General features: G+C 43.1%; 1 protein-coding gene across 1 annotated transcript in view; it reads right to left on the reverse strand.

The window, feature by feature from the left end:
* The window catches only part of LOC147460207 (putative hexosyltransferase MUCI70), a 63506-nt gene extending 52294 nt beyond the window's left edge, over positions 1-11212 (reverse strand). The window contains exon 1 of the mRNA XM_086511300.1: positions 10837-11212. Within this exon, the coding sequence (XP_086367426.1) occupies positions 10837-11065 (229 nt within the window). The 5' untranslated portion in view covers positions 11066-11212. The remainder of the gene's footprint in view (positions 1-10836) is intronic.
* Between the last annotated feature and the right edge of the window lie 5445 nt (positions 11213-16657).

Here is a 16657-nt window from a genome sequence, read left to right on the forward strand (position 1 = left end):
AGCTGTACATCAATCAAATGAAGAGCCCTCTTGTGGAGCATCACATAACTGCACGTAGGGGAGAGAGAGCAGTGTGTAGTGTGCAAGGCATCACTCCTAGCACCACAATGTACATGAGAGGGAAAGAAAGCACTCCATAGCTCTTAACCTGTGAGAGGTTCTCAATGAAGCATCCCCCCAGCATAAATCGAGCGCCCCCTCTTCTGCCCTTGACCTGTAATGCATCTGTGAACAAATAGATGCAAAAAGGGGAAGATTTCCATGGCTGCCAAAATCTGCGTATCGCTGAAATCGCAGCAAAACAGCCCTGCAAACACGCATCTGATGCCTTCCAATGTTGAAAATGAGCTCCTTGGACCTAGGCAAAGTCATGGGAAGCTCAAAAATGGAGAGAAATGGCTGAAAATCAGAGCCTCCATAACTGCTCCAAAAAGTCAGTTACGAGTTCTGTTCTCCCAAACTTGGTAAATTGACCAAAAAGTGCCACTTGGCACTCATACATGCAATTTCCCCGCATTGGGCTTCCTGCTTAAAAATCTCTCAACTGGTGCATTGGTTGACTTTGCAACAGAGTAATATTAATGTTCCCCTTCTCATTCTGAAGCTAACGACGCGAACAGATTTCATGGCCCAAAATAGCAGTTCCCTAAATTTTAGGAGATGCTTTTGTTGGGCTCCCACTGATCATCTGACCATCTAACCCCATTGGGACCGCATCCAAAAATGCAATGTGGCCCAACTGTCAAATACTTTCTGTTGGTGATCCCACCCTCACTTTATGCCTTTATTGAGTTCACTTCCTAGTATCCACCAACTTGCTAAGTGCGACGGGGGGACCTACATGATCTTGCTCTAAGCCTAGACATCCTTTTATTGTACGAATTCCAGTGCCGACCACTTCCCGTCTGCGGGTGAAACTACCGTTCACATTGGTCATACAATGTCCAACCACTTGCAACTTCAAAAAGAGGGTCTCAAAAATTAAACAAAAATCATTGGAAAGAAACCAACAACTAAGGTTAGCAGTTGCCACGTCCTCGTGACAGCTCCGAACTGTGCTCAAGGGTTCCTTTTACTTACGGAAGGGAGAGCCTTCCATTCCTTTAGTGAGAGAATGCAATGGACACAAACAAAGTGAATGGACACTATGAATGAAGGTGCATGAGACTGAGAGATCGAGAGAGAAGAGAATACGACACCGGAAAATTGTCAAACCCTCCAGGGCCCCACTCTCGATGGCGAGAGTGGTCTACCATTGATTGCACAATCTGATACAAGATGCCGATGCAAATCTATGTGATGCTATGTCGAGGCCGACGGTGGTGCCGACGATGACGAGTACTGCTGAAGTAAAACGTTGAAGGCTGTCTTTCAAAAACGCTGACATGCTGCTCTTCTAACCGCTGGTTTGCTGCTCTTTCGTAAGGCTGAAAAAGCTGATCTGCAGGGATGAAAAACGTTGGTTCAAGGCATGCAAACGCTGCTGCAAAACGCAGGCCTGACGGCTGAAATCGTTGATGCCTTAGGACTGAAAAACGCCAGGTTAACTAGGTTGAAAACGCTGGCCTTTAGGACTGAAAAACGTTGGAGTTCCCTTGAGGGGGAAATGCCAGGTTTTTTAGGAAGAAGATGCCTGTTGAGCAATGCTCCTGCTGCCTCTTCTGCCAGAAAGTGCTAGTGCTAGGTTTCTATATATACAAACTTAGTAAATTTGCCCTACCTAGTTCCCAACAAAAGTCACTTAAAAATAATAAGTGAAAAATGTCAAAAATAGGGAAAATAGGTCTATGCACTGTAAAAATGCTCTTGATGGGTTCTGATGGAAATCTGATGATCATGTTGTGTGCAACCAAAGGATATGCATCTACTCTAAGTGCCTGGACATGCACAGTCTGCGAACAGACTTGCAAAAGTGCAAGATCACTTCCTATTCTAGAGTGACTTGATTGAACTGAACCCTGGTCATGCTGTAGCTTGTCCACAGACACATAGTGTTGGATGTGTCACGTGACACCCCTTGTGCCTCTTTTCACTCATTGACAGCGGACCGTGCACTTAGCGATCGGCCAATCGATGTGCGGTGGGAAAAAGCAACCTTGGTGTGAGCGCAAGGCCGCCAAGGGGTGCGCCCGCGGGAAAGAGAAGAGCTCGGGTAAAGAGAAGATCCTTCTCTAACACAGATTGCAAGCTAAAGAAGAACCTCAAGACTCAAGACCCTCAAGAACCTCGAGACTCAAGACCCTCAAGACCCTCAAGAACCACAAGAACCAAAGTCCTCGTGAACTTCAAAACCCAAGACTTCAAGTGTATGGTCATTACCCGAAGCGGAATGGATACTTCACATGGAGGTGATGAGCATGGCAGTGACGAAGAAGAATTTTCCCCACCATGAGGTTTTTCTGACCCTCTTCATCTACGCCAAGGATTGCACCAAATCCTATGGAGGCTTTGGTCAAATCGATGATGGACATGATGCTACAGCATGAAGCATGACGCCAAAAAAGACAAGACTCCTTGGATCGCGAGCGTAAGCAAGCGCACTTGGCGGTCGAGGAACAAAAAGAAAGAAAAGCAGAAAGAAAAGAGGCGGCCACAAAAAGACAGGCAGCCATTGAGCGTGAGCAAGCGCGCTTGGCGGCAGAAGCAAGACAAAGGGCGGCCGAAGAAAGACGGGCAGCTATTGAGCGTGAGCGCGAGCGTGAGCGCGAGCGTGAGCGCGAGCGTGAGCGCGAGCGCTTGGCGGCCGAAGCAAGAAAGGAGGCAGCCGAAGAAAGACGAGCGGCCTTGGAGGCCGAGCGTGAGATACAGACAGACCTACGCATGCAAGAGTTGGTCCGACAGGTTCTCACCTCGAAGTTCGAGCCGGCCAAACACGTGCACAGTTCGCCAAGTGGCGCAAGCCGAGATTCCGACTCCAACAATCCCGTCGCAGAGAAGATCCAGTTCAGTAGGTATGGTGGTAAGATGGATGCTACGATTATTCATTCTTGGTTGCATCAATTTAATGCTTATTTTGCGACAACTAAGAAGACAGCAAATAGCAAGGTTTTGACGGCAGCTATGTACCTTGCCGGTGATGCCATTAATTGGTACCACGCATGGCAAGAGGCCCAGTTGACCGCGCATCTAGAGGAAGCGGAGAAAGACACGCCCCTTTCCTTCAATTGGGCCGACTTCCAAGACAAGCTCAAGGCACGGTTTATGCCACCACAGACCTAGCACGCTTGAAAGACGATTAGTGCAGACTCAAGCAAAATGGTATATGCGCGTTATGTCTTTCTCTAATCATGTTTTGCAGCTCGGCACCCAATTATGCAAATCGGATGCTGAACGCAAGGAGGTGTCCTTTATGGATTGGACGAGTATATCAAGTATGATGTCAAGGTGCTCGATCCAATCGACCTCAACAAGGCAGTAGCGATTGCTCTTGCACAAGAAATGAAGCACAATAAGGGAAAGCCTAAGGAAAACAAGACTTCTCCAAGTACCACTCAGACTCCTCAGAACGGTAAAAACGGTAAGAACGGTAACTCTTCTAACCACTCTTCCAATAGTCTCTTAGAAAAGAACTCTCCAAATGAACCTAAGGGTAAAGCTAACACAATTACTAAACCTAAGCTCACTCCAGATGAAAAGACAGAACAAGGCATTTTAGGAGGATACATCACGTTGGAAGAACAAAGCATTTATTCTAAGGAAGGTCGTTGTTTTCATTGTCACATCAAGGGTCACATAAAAAGAACCATGTCCTAAGCTTGAATCTAATGACTCTAAAGAACCCACAGAACCCACTTCCTCTGTCAATGCAATAAATGAGAACACGAGTGTGACCCAAATCTCTCATGATCCTCCCATTGATGAGTCTCTCATTAAGTATTATGGTCATGTGAAGGGTCAGTGTTTTATCATATTGTTTGACCCAGGCAGTATGCATGATTTGATAAGTGACTCTCTTGTCGAAAGAGCCCGCTTGGAGGTTAGCAAGACATCTCCTTTCGAGGTGGCAGGCTTCTCTCCCGGTATGGACTCTCTCATCACGCAAGAGTGCCTTGATGTTTTGTTCATGGTTCAACAAGTGTCCTTCCGCAAAAAATTTGTAGTCTCTCCTCTTTCAGGATGTGATATGCTTTTGGGCATTCGATGGTTTCGTGAGCATAAACCTCTCATTGATTGGGCAGAAAAAACGTTCATTTTCAATGCCAAAGGTGACTCTCCCATTGTCATTCGTGGAGAGCAAGTTGTTCATTCTTCATCCCTCATTTCTAATGTGCAGGCGAAGATTGAAAAGAATCGGGAGAAGGAGACTCTCTCAGTCTCTTCTTTTCCAAAGCATGACGCACATGATTAGCATGATAATGATAAGCATGATGATTTGCATGATCAAGCTGTGATTATTCACGAGCATGATGATTTGCAGGATAATGCTGTGATTGTTCACAAGAATGATGGTTTAGTTGATGCTTTTTCTAGTGGCCAATCAGGTGTTGTTGGCTACTATGTGGTACACTACATCTTGTTGGATCTTTTCAAGCTCTTGCATCAGCCAAGTAGAGAGGCTAATCACGAACTTTCTTTGGTCAAGGCGCGACACTCACATCGCCCCGGCCAAAGTAAGTCATCACTCTACCTTGTTCTCAGGGGGGTTGGGGATCATAGACCCTGCACAGCAGAGCAAAGCCCTTCTTGGGAAGTTTGTTGTCAGAGGACTGCTTCTAAGAAAGGAGCCCTAGAAGGCTTCAGCGGCATAGAGCTCAAGTGCCTCAAGCAGGAGACCCTTGGAGACCTTCCATCAGATGGATCTTTACAGAGATGCACAGAGTTGGTCTGAGCAAGAGGTTGGAGGATCGTTTTGCTGTGAGCCAACTTCGCTCTTGGAAGCAGATGCAGAGAGGCCTCAAGCACCACCAACCCACCTACACGGAGGAGCGCTTGAGACAGCCCCTTGTTTGGAACCCCCTAGTGAGCACTCAGAAAGGCCACTTGGTTGGTAGTAGGCCTCAAGTTTCTTGGGGTCCCGTGGCGGAGGGTCCAGCATGCACTCTAGGTTATAGCCTTCAGTTCTCAGGTTTGCCATAGGAGTTACAAGCATCGAACTGCAGGGCCTTTGGAGAGTCAGCGTCACTGTCTTTGGGACTGTCCTAAAGCACAGTAGGTTTGGCTTCGAGTCCTTCGACTAATGCCAACTCTTTCAACAACACGACAGTACACTTGGGGGGCAGCTACTTGGTCCACTCTCACGGGCCCTGCACTATAGTTTGAGCTATCCTCCACCAGCAAGATGATAGTCATACAAGGGGGCAGACCTACACTCCAACCTGCTACAAAGCTTACCCCACAGGAGTGGTGCAGTAAGAGAGAGGTGTTGGGAGCTCATATGTGGCCTGACACTTTGGTTCATTTGGCGGACCCGCTGCTTCCGCATCTTCGAGGCTCACCTTGTGCCACCAGCGGAGACTGTTCGAGATTTTTGGTTGGAGTTGATCAATACTCTCAAGGGACAGTTCGAGAGACTTCAGGGCAGCTCCGACCGCAATCGGGAGCGCAGAGAAGAGTTCCTTCGACTCTGGCGCCCTAGGCCTTTCTTCACCATGGTCCGGGGCGAGCCCACATAGCACTATCGCCCACCTGTGTAGCTTTTCCCTCCTCCCATATCTTGATTTAGCCTTCATTGTACATATGCTGTTTTTCATTCGGAAAGTCTCTCCCCATGGTTGACGTAGCCCTCTCTAGTAGAGGTGGTTGTAGCCCTATGGGCAGTTTTATTAACTAATAGAAGGATCTCTTTCTTGGCAAAAAAAAGGGTTGGGACAGAGCTCTTGACAAGAAGATGAACCACATAATAAAAGGCTTGAAGCACTCTCGAAAGGAGAGAAAATCGATGGATTTCCCCGGTTATTTTGGGCCGGAAGTCGAGTTTCGAGGTGCCAACAGATCCAAGAAGCGTGTTCGTTTCAAGGATGACTCACATTCTTCTTCGTCTTCACAGAATTCCGACAGTTCGTCGTCCTCTAGTTCTAGAGAGGATAAGAAAAGGAGGAAGAAGCGGAGAGAAAGCATGAAAAGAAGATTTGTGAAAAAGTCTAGGAGGTTGTAATGTGTAGCGAGAGAGAATGATGGTATATGCTCAGAATGAGTGATTAGTGAGTCCTCAAGGTTCCTTTAACTTCAAGGAAGGGAGAGCCTTCCTTAACTTAATGAGAGAATGTGCAATGACCAAAACAAGAGAGTGGAAAACTGTGAGAGAAAGTGTTCTGAGTGGTGTGTGTGTGTGTGTGTGTGAGAGAGAGAGAGAGAGAGAGAGAGAGAGAGAGAAGATACGACGCAGATGGGGTCCCAAACTCCCCTCCAAGGGCCCCCCTCTCTATTAGAGAGGTATTTGCTTTAGATTGCACGGAGTTTGGTACAATGGTTCTAAATGCTATGATGTTTGACGATGATGATGATGTCGACGACGATGTCGAGGCTAAGGGCTGAAATCTGAAATACTCTTGATGCTTGTGGCTGAAATCTGAAATCGCTAGGAATGCTGATGGGAATCTGCTAGTGCGGAGAGGGGCTATGTAGCAGAGGCTATGGGCTGATAGGTCGTCGTCGGCAATCACGACGGCTGAAAAACTGAAAACACTGGCTGAACTGAGGGCTGAAAGCTGAAAACGTTGTCTTTATTGCGATGGAAAAGGCGACCACGATGAGGGTATGGCTGATCTGCTAGGGTACTCCAGCAGTACGCCAAGGAAAACAAAGTGCTGCTGCTGGCTGAAAACGCTGATGCCAAAATGCTGGTACTGTTGAGAAAACGCCACAAATGATGGGGTATTGAGTGTCTGCTGCTTGGTGCTTCTACTCCTTGGCTTCTTCTGCTGACCTCTAGCGCCCAAGGGGTTGCATATATACCTGTTCCATGCTGGGTTGAGCAAGCTCCCCAACAGCCCCACGGCCAAATTTGAAGTTACTTTATTAATAAAATGCCTTGTAAGAGGTGGTTCACGCGCAGTTTCCAAAACGGTCACTTGCGGTGAAAAATGCTCATGCTTGGGGCTAGGTACTGATGCTAATGCTAAAGGGTTGTACAATCAGAGGGTATGCAGCTACTCTAAGTGCCTGGACATGCACGTCCTGCGTACAAGCTCACAAAAGTGCCAAAACACTTCAAAGGCTACCTAAACCCTAGCAGTAGGTACAGCTTGTCCACATGCACATAGGGTTAGATGTGCACGTGACAGAGGCATGGGAGGCCAGCTGGCAGTTCAAGGGAGGAGAGCTCGTCCTCTCCTGACACCGAACGGATGAGCAAGAAGACCAAGGAGTTCAAAAAGGAGGTCACGCTGTCAAGACACCCATCGAGTACTTGAGTTTGTACAATAGTTTGACGTCGCCTTCTCTAGAGGTTGGTTCACGAAACACTCCAAGGTGCGAAGGGCGGCATCTTAATTGCACAAACATGGTGATCTACTCTGTTGTTACGCAAAGAAGCACCTGCGACGTGGGTAAAATTCAAAAAAAATCACGACGACTTGGATATCAGACGAATATGAAAGAAATGTCATCACCGCTTGGCGTCATTTGAGAATGACTAAAAAAGATACATTGGATGACTATTGCCAGAGGTTTTGGATACTTATTTGTCAGTGTCTTCGTTTCGGAAGATTACTTTGAGGGATCAGATTGAGCGGTTTTGTTGTGGATTGCCAAAAGAGATTCGAGAGTATTGTCTAGAACAAAAGTCGGACTTTATTCAGAGACTTATGGGACATGCTAAACAAGGATTTAAAATGCATGCCGGCTCATTGACTTATCCTACAGACAGGATAGTATCCACCTCAACATGGCAAGAGTCTTCAAGTGAAAGAAATGAATCAGGGGAACCAGACGACACCTCATCATAGCATTCCAAAGCAATAAGAGAATCAGATGGTAACACATCCGAGGGTTCCGACGAACTTAGGGAAGCAGATGCAAGTTCATCAAAGGATTCCGGAGAAGAACAGGGATCAAATGACAGTGCATCTCAAAGTTCCGACGATTGAGACTGACGTGCCAATGGACAGGGGAGGCTAGCAAGGCTACCCATGGGTCCAAGGGCACAAGGAAAGAAAGGAAAGGGAGCAGATGCTTTTGGGGGAAAGTGCTTTTGAATCTGATGCTTTTGGGGTTCTGCTTTTGGGCAACCCTTGTAAGTTTAAAAGAGCCCTTGGGCTTCTTATTCTGCAAAGCATCTGGACGCAAATTCTGAGAGCAGAAGACCCTCGGAAGTTGTACTTTGCTGTGAGCAATAATAAAGAAATACCGAGAGGGAAGCCAGTCTTTGGGGCCAGTGCTTCTGGGCGCGGAACTCCGTCATGCCGTGTCGTCTCTCTCTCTCTCTCTCTCTCTCTCTCTCTCTCTCTCTCTCTCTCTCTCTCTCTCTCTCTCTCTCTCTCTCTCTCTCTCTCTCTAAGTTCAATGATTTCGTAGTTTTTGTTCATGTGTTGCTATTGATTTCTTGCTTGGAGTGTCCAAGCCTATAACACCTTCTCAAAGTGTAGAGAAATAAAACTCAGCCTTGAAATGAATCCACATCTTTTCTTGAGTTCCTTGTAGATCTTTGTTGTTGGGATAAAGCCCCATGTGGCCAATTAGGCCAGGCCACGCCCATACACTTATTATGTACATAATAGAATAAGGAGACTTACATATTCATAGTGAGTTTCAGCCCCTGCAAACACAAGTCTCCTCTTCTTCTCTCTTCTCCATTGTTGCACACACACATCTCCTGCTCGCGCACTTCAACTAATATCAGAGCTTGAGGATTGGAGAGCACCATTGCAGCTTGGCAGGGAAGCACACGGTGAAGCAACAAAAACTTCAGCACGTTTTTGCAGATCTGTTTTGGTCTGTCACAAATTTCCGTCCATGCCAATTTCCGAAATTCCTAGCCGATTTCGTGCTCTTCAACTTTGCAAAAGAAAGTTTTCTCAAAATCTTTACACTTTTGAGATACGTCACTCAGACTGAATGGTCGTGTAGGACAGGCTGCAGATTTTGCAGATCAGATTTCTTCGGGTTTGAATCGGCGTTTCAAGTTGATTCCCATGATTCCTAAACGTTTTCGCGTGCTCTACAACTTTGCAACAAGAATTTTCTACAAATTCCGCACGGTTTGAGAGAAATCTACTTCACATAACAAGGTGGTCTACTTTTGCAGCTTCTTCTGCTTATAGGTCCTTCGCAATGCACGAGTTTTTTGGCGTGTGTTATATGTACACATACGCATACACACACTTGCAGATTGATATGTAGATGATGTATGCATATTGTAGAGATCTAGAGTGCTTTCCAAGTTGATTTGCTACATCCGGAGAGCTCAGATTGAGCTTGATCGTTCTCTTATTTTGTGCATATATGGTTTGCTCTCAGTGAAGAGAGTGTGGGCTGAGAATTTCACCAAATTTATGCACATACATTGAAAAAATTTTAAGAATGTATGCACCCTTGAGGAATCTCAAAATTCAAGAGTGGATTCATCACAAGTTATGTGCATTGACTTGTGCGATTGAGAAGATTTCGGAGAGTGGTGCACGGATTTGCAGAGAGTTTTGCAAGCATTTTTGGAATGATTGTGAGCTGAATTTTCGGCTGATTCGGATGCTCATTTGATACACATTTGGTGCATACTTGATGCTTGTTTGTATTGCCATGTGGATGCACATGATGTGTGCTTTTTGGCGATGATATTCACCGTTTTCCAATGGCTGATTTTCAGCTATTTTTAACAATCAATTTGTGCCACATTGGCTCATTTACATCCAAATTCTTGCCAGTAATTGCAGAGAGTGTGGTTGATACACTTTGTGTTTCGCATTACAAGATTATTTTCATATTCGGGGAGTTGAGACTTTGGAGCAGCTCATGTATACTTGGCACACAGAGCACAAATTGCCAAAATGATTATCTATCCAAAGATATAAATTCACATCTACCTCACAAGTCACCAATCTTGGGACGAACTTAGACAATCTCTATGGATTTTGTCAAAATGCATTGGTTTGCAATGAAAAACTGAAAGTTGCCATCAGTAAAAGGTATCTATTCAAACAATATGCAACTTAAAAGCTTCTTTCTGACTAAGGTAGCATGCCCCAGCGTGGACCTACCTCCAAAAAAGAACTGAATCTTTACTCAACAAGCATTGGTAAATCCTCCCTCCAAGGCAATTACGCTCTTCCCTATATGTATCTGAAGATTTTGTGATGCTACAATCAGACCCAAGGCTCATTCACTCACACTCAGTATCACTAGCATAACTCTTGGGGGCTGTGTCCTCATATAACCATATTGTTGTTGGCAATAATTAACTCCATCGAGATCTCCCTTGCAAACTACGATAACCACAACATAGTAAATAGATACCACAAACCAAGCACAAATGCACTCCGCAATTTTTCAAGCCTTTAGATAATTTCATTGGTTGTTAGGTAAGTCTCATTTGTAAGTCTCATTTGAGAGACAGCAATCAATCAAGTTTCATGGTAAAGTTGAAACTTATCAAAACATTCCTTGCAGGCCACCTTATGGAAAGTATGTATGTCTGCTTTCTGGCAAAATATATGCCATCAAGATGACAACATGTCAATTGTTACTATTCAAACTGACCCTGTCTGCAAAATCCATCCTCCACGATGCATACGAGTTGAGAGTGCAGATCTTAACATTAAAATGGAAACCTAGATGAGAAATGACAGTAGCGAAATCCATCCTCCACGATGCATGAGAGTTGAGAGTGCAAATCTTAACATCAAGATGGAAACCTAGATTGAGAAATGACAGTAGTTGAATGAAGATCAAAAAACACAGTACCTGAGGCTGACTTTGGAGCAGTGACCCTGCTGGTAATGTTGAAGAGCATTAGCAGGGAGATAGCAGAGATGAAGAAGGCAAGAAAGGTTCCAATGCGGCGACCGATAATCAACCGCTGCAAGCGAAGGCAAGAGCGCTCCCTGTCTTTAGCCGAGACCTTGGTCTGCTTGCGGCCCTGCACAAGGCCAGTACTGGGGAGATGACCCAGATCAAGAACTAGCGAGTTCATCTCCTCCTTTGTTCTGCCACTGTTAAAGAAGCCTCATCGCAAAGAGACTCATTCCTCATAGCTTGTTCCAAAATGTACAGGAGAAACTTCGTCTCTCGCTTTGGTGCGCTCCTCATAACGCTGGTGAGTGAACTTATTTTTGTGTGATTTGAGTTGGTTAGTCGTGCTTGGGATCTTTACGAATAAAATCCCCAAGTCCAATCCCAACGGGGTGCTTCACAAACAACGCACGTGCAAAAGCATGAGAAAGGAAGACATCGTGTGGAGAATTTTTGGCTTCAACAAAAATCTAATCAAATTGGGAACTTCTAGTTTGAAGGCAAGACACCTTTGTTGTGAGGAAAACTTGGAAATTTGTTGGTCCGGTAGTAGGGCTTTCAGCCCCTAAAACCATCAAAGATTGAGAGATCTCATGCCTAGCGTCCATTGAAAGAACATGGTGAATTTTTTTCATTGCGATAGGTCGAAAGAACAAAAAAAGCTAAGGTGGACCAACATGGAAACAAGCAACCAACCTTATCTCTAACATAGATAAAATTTAACTTGCATTGAAGTCACTTAATCCCACATGCCACTCCTCCATGCCATAACAACCATGCAAGATTTCACACTCATTTCACATTAAGAATTGGCATACGCCTTAATATGGAGCCATGCTTGTCTAGATGTAGTGTGGCATATGGCTTTTAGTGAAGCAATGTTGTTTAGGATGGTGGGTTTTGGCATAAGAGTCTCCACCCATCCATTACTTATATAACCCTTGCTATTAGGTCCCCTTGCCATTATGTATGCCATAAGGGCTTATTGCCCCTTTCCCTAGACCCTTGTCCTCACACCTTAGTTGTGGGTTGGCCAACCCTTTCTCCCTCTTGGTTTCTCCCTCTTGGTAGTAGGGATTCTAGGCACATATAGGGTATGCACCATGCATTTTGTCCATTTTCTCATGTATGTCTAGTTATGGATATTTAGGTGGTGGTTGGATATTTTTAGAGGTTTTGCCCAACCTAACACTGGCACACGTTATAGGTGTTTCAAGGGTCCATTCTCTGGTTATCCACTACAATTTCATCTAGATTTATTGAATTGCCAACTTTGCCAACTGTCTCTTTCATGTTCTCTCGTATTGTCTCTCTCTCTTCCACTATACACTCTGACATAAGATTCTTGATGCATCTACTATAACTTAGATGTACACCATGATTGATACTTGGATATTACATTTGCAATGAGCATACGAAAATATGTATGGTTGGTCCTAGCAAGAAGCATAGGGAGGTAGTTAAGGGTGCCATGAGCAATGAAAATGTCAATGGTTATGTAGATGCAAGTTATGCAAGGAAAAGTGTACAACATTAGGTCTACATCAAGCTATGTTTTACATTCATTGGTGATGCAGTCTCACGTGTCTCTCATTTGCAAAAATTAACGTCTCTGTCTACTACAAAAGTTGAGAATGCGTTGGATTAGAGGCCAACAAATTTTCTCATTTATTGGGAGACATTAGCATTACATAACATCCACATCTATTCTTCTAGCATGTCTTTGTCTAAGAGCATGTATTTGTATCAATCTTCTAAGCACTTTAACTTTGGACTTTGGCTATTTCCTATTACAAATGTGCAAATAGTGATTTTGTTGCCATTCTTGAGCAAGAATGTGTCCTTTGTGGTGTAAATGAATAAGTTTACTTGAGAATATGGAAACAATGTCCCTAAGCCATGATACTGCCTTTGAACCTATCAAGATTAATACTTTGGTGAAAGTTAATTTTGCTATGTTTTGGTGGCTTTACTCATAAAATTATAGTGGATGTGAAACTACCCACAAGAAGTCTTTACAACACTCTATCAAGGACATCATCTACTAGATTAAGCTATGATGATGGAGCTTTGAGTCTAAGTACTCTAAGAACACATCTTTGATGTGGAGATAGAGTTTCAAGAGAATAAGCATATTACTTTTGCAATGTTATGGGGCATGGTCCAATGAGTACAAGTCACAAGAGATCAAAACTCTATTGTATGACAATGAGTTGTGAAGTACTCTAAGGACACATCTTCGATGTGGATATAGAGTTTCCAGAGAATAAGCATATTATCTCTAAGATGTTGTGGGACATGGTCCAGTAACTACAAGTCACAAGAGATAAAAACTCTATTGTACAATAATGATTTGTGAAGAAATATTTCTACAAGTGAGCATTGCAACAAGTAACTACCTTGTTATAGGTGTACACATGCTCAAAGTCATGATTGGGTATATGATCCTATGGTCTTTACCAATTGCATTTTTTTTTCTTGATGGCAAAGTGCCTCTATAGCTATCAGCAAACATATTGCATTCTTTAACGATTTGGCATTTTTAAATTGTGCTCAACAAATCAGCCTTACAACCTCTTTAGGAAGCACATGATAGACGATCAAGAGTCTATATGGTTATGCACAAAAGTGTGCATATGTTTTACACTTCATGACATCATAAGTAGCCGATTAAGATAGTCAAGGAATTCACAAGGGTACATAGGTGCACATGTGTCTTTAGGTGCCCATGCATACCTATTACACACACCTCCAAGACCTTTGGTATGAATTTGTGCATGAAGGTGCACATATGTTGCATGCATGGCATGTCCTCAAACACGCATTTTACAAGATTATTTTTTTTATTGGCGATTTATTTTTTCCTATACACATTTTTTATTATGCTTTGGACATGAATATCTTCTTCTAGGCATTTATCTTGCTTCTATGGACAAAAAATGGCTTGTTTATGATTGAGTCTCCTCATTCTTATATGGATGCAACAGAGGATTTCTCTTTCTTATCAAGAAGCGTGGTTATGAACCATAGTCAGGTGGCATTTATTTTTTCCAATTCTCTATCATTTCACAGTCAAGCATTTTGTTGTTGTGCTCTATGCTACAGACATGGCATGTATCCCACTAAATGATCGATGCAAGGACATCCCAAACGTCCACATGTTAGGACATACATTATGATTTACGCTTTAGACAAGAATCCTCGACTATCACAATGATTCTAGTTCATGACAAAGAATTCTAAGCGGTTAAGGTTGTTCAACCTATGAACAAGGGTCCTACGGTGGTGCTACATTCATGGTAGATTTTCTTTTGAGTTATCAAAGTGCTCAAACTTGCAAGTAAAAGCTCGAGATAAGCATGAGCTATGAGACGAGCAATGTAGGTACACTCATCTTACTATGACAAATTGATGACTTCTTTATAGAGGTTTCATCACATAAGCTGTTCATTTATATGACAAAGTTAGGCATAACTACAAAAGTAGTAACCAAGAGAAGGCTCTAGATATTTCATGTTTCCTTCACATCCCTTAACATATTTTCTATACTGTGTTAAGTGATAAAATGGCCATTGAAGGTGCCCACTATGCATCTAATTGCTTACAAGTATAGGATGTAAGAGTATGCAACAAAATTTAAATCATAAAAAAGGGTGTGCAAGTGGTGCTAATTACATCCAAAGGATACACAACTTCTTTTTCTAATGCAAATTTATTCAATTTATGAGTCTCACATATAGCATTCATGTGAGCATGTCTTTGTATCAGTTTTATGGCCCAAAAGTTTCCACAACATGCAGGCCATGACTTTAAGTTAGTGAGCTTTTACTGCTAGTATTTTAATGCAATTTAATCACCTCTATAATGCAAGCAAGTACTAGCTACGAGCTTTCTTTTTACATTAAGGAGACTCAATTCTAAAGAATCCAAGGCATGCAGGAGCTCTAATTTGTTTTGATATGACGTCCCTATACGCAAGGCATGTTCTTGGAAACACAATAATAATTCCATAACAATTATATGCTCGTGTGTGCATGTCTAACATAGATGTTGCGATATTACAGATGTTTGTACTGCACAAACAACTCATATCGTTACTGGCACAACGTGTGACTACAGACTTGATGATCTGGTTGTTGCTATGTTCCCCATGTCCGATGGCATAGATGAGACATGTGTGATGAGTTATCGACTTGCATCTCTTAGCTTTCACTATTTCCATTTTTTCAATTGAAGACCTAAGGCTTGTATTCTTGGATATTAGCATGGCCAAGGGCCTTCTTTTTTCACCCTCTTCCATCATTATGGAATGGATGCATTGTTATATGGACACTTGTCCTCAAATCATCCATAAATTACTTAGTGGTTTCTATCTTCTACCCTCCAATTTATGACTATGGTACAACATATGATGGGAATGACTCACATGACTATAGGTAAGGGCTATTATTCAATTAAAATAGAAACTTATACTTGCTTCTAAGGTAAGGTCTACAAACGATAGATTCAAATTCAAATTTTGGTTTTAGAGACAACTAAGATTTCAAGCATATCTTCTTAGGACCAACAAGGATGAGATGCTCAAAGTTTTGGTTAAATTTATGGGATAGGGGAAACGTAGCTACATAGGCCAAAATCAAAGTATCAATTATGTTGTTAAAACCCCATCCATGCTTTGCTTTTTTATCTTTCTTTCCTATAATACTTTAGGTCTACTTATTCTATCAACTCAAACACCTGTATGAGATGTTGTAAGTGCTCTTCTTCAGAAGCACAATAGACTAGGATGTCATCGCGGAAAACAATAAAAAATTTGCCCAAATATGGCTACAAGATACTATCCATAAATGTCATGAACGTTGCGGGCACATTGTTAACCCAAAGGGCATCACCAAAAACTCGTAGTTTCCAAACCGTGTTCGGAAGGTAGTCTTAGGTATATCGGCAAGCCGAATACGGACTTGGTGATATCCTGGCTGTAAGTCAATTTTTGTAAAAATGCGAGCATGAGTTAGCTTATCAAATAACTCATCTACTCTTGGCGATGGGTATTTGTTCTTAACTGTAACCGCATTTAAGCCCCGGTAGTCTACGCACATGCGCATACTGTCGTCCTTTTTCTTCATTAACAGGATAGGTGAAGCCCATGGTGAAGAACTGGGTTGGATAAATCCTCTGCTAAGGTAGTCAGCAAGCTGACGTTCCACCTCAGCAGCCTCTGAGTAACTCATATGATAAGGTGGTTTACTAACAGGTTTCCAGCCTGTAGCCACGTCAATGCTATGTTGCAGTGATCGTGTCGACGGTAATCCTGGTGGCAAATCATTAGGAAATACATCTTGGAATTCCTTTAATAATTGTTGTAATTGACTAGAAACTTTGCTTAGAATTAGCAATTGGTGGAATAGAGGAGAGAGAAGCATGCGGCGTTGAGGAATGTTCAACTGACTCAATGTTAGAAAAGAAAATGAGACAGTGAGTAACACAAGAAAACTTGATCTATTTCATTATCAGAAACGAGCTGCATAAGCTTGGTGGTACAAATTAGTGGTAATGAAGGTATATTCTTTTCTCCTAACAACAACACATGTGCGCCATGGGTTTCAAACATCAAGCTGTTGTGCTCATAGCTACGCTTCAATGATGGTCCTAAGCTATGCAACCATTCCCTACCAAGAACTACATCAACCCTTTCCATGTTTATAACCTGAAAATCCAAACAAGAGTACCCTTGTACCTCTAATGGAACATTTCGGCATTGGGTATCCCATAC

This window comes from Adiantum capillus-veneris, chromosome 4 (assembly GCF_014529385.1).
Source record: "Adiantum capillus-veneris isolate H3 chromosome 4, ASM1452938v2, whole genome shotgun sequence".
In the NCBI taxonomy this organism is placed as follows: domain Eukaryota; kingdom Viridiplantae; phylum Streptophyta; class Polypodiopsida; order Polypodiales; family Pteridaceae; genus Adiantum; species Adiantum capillus-veneris.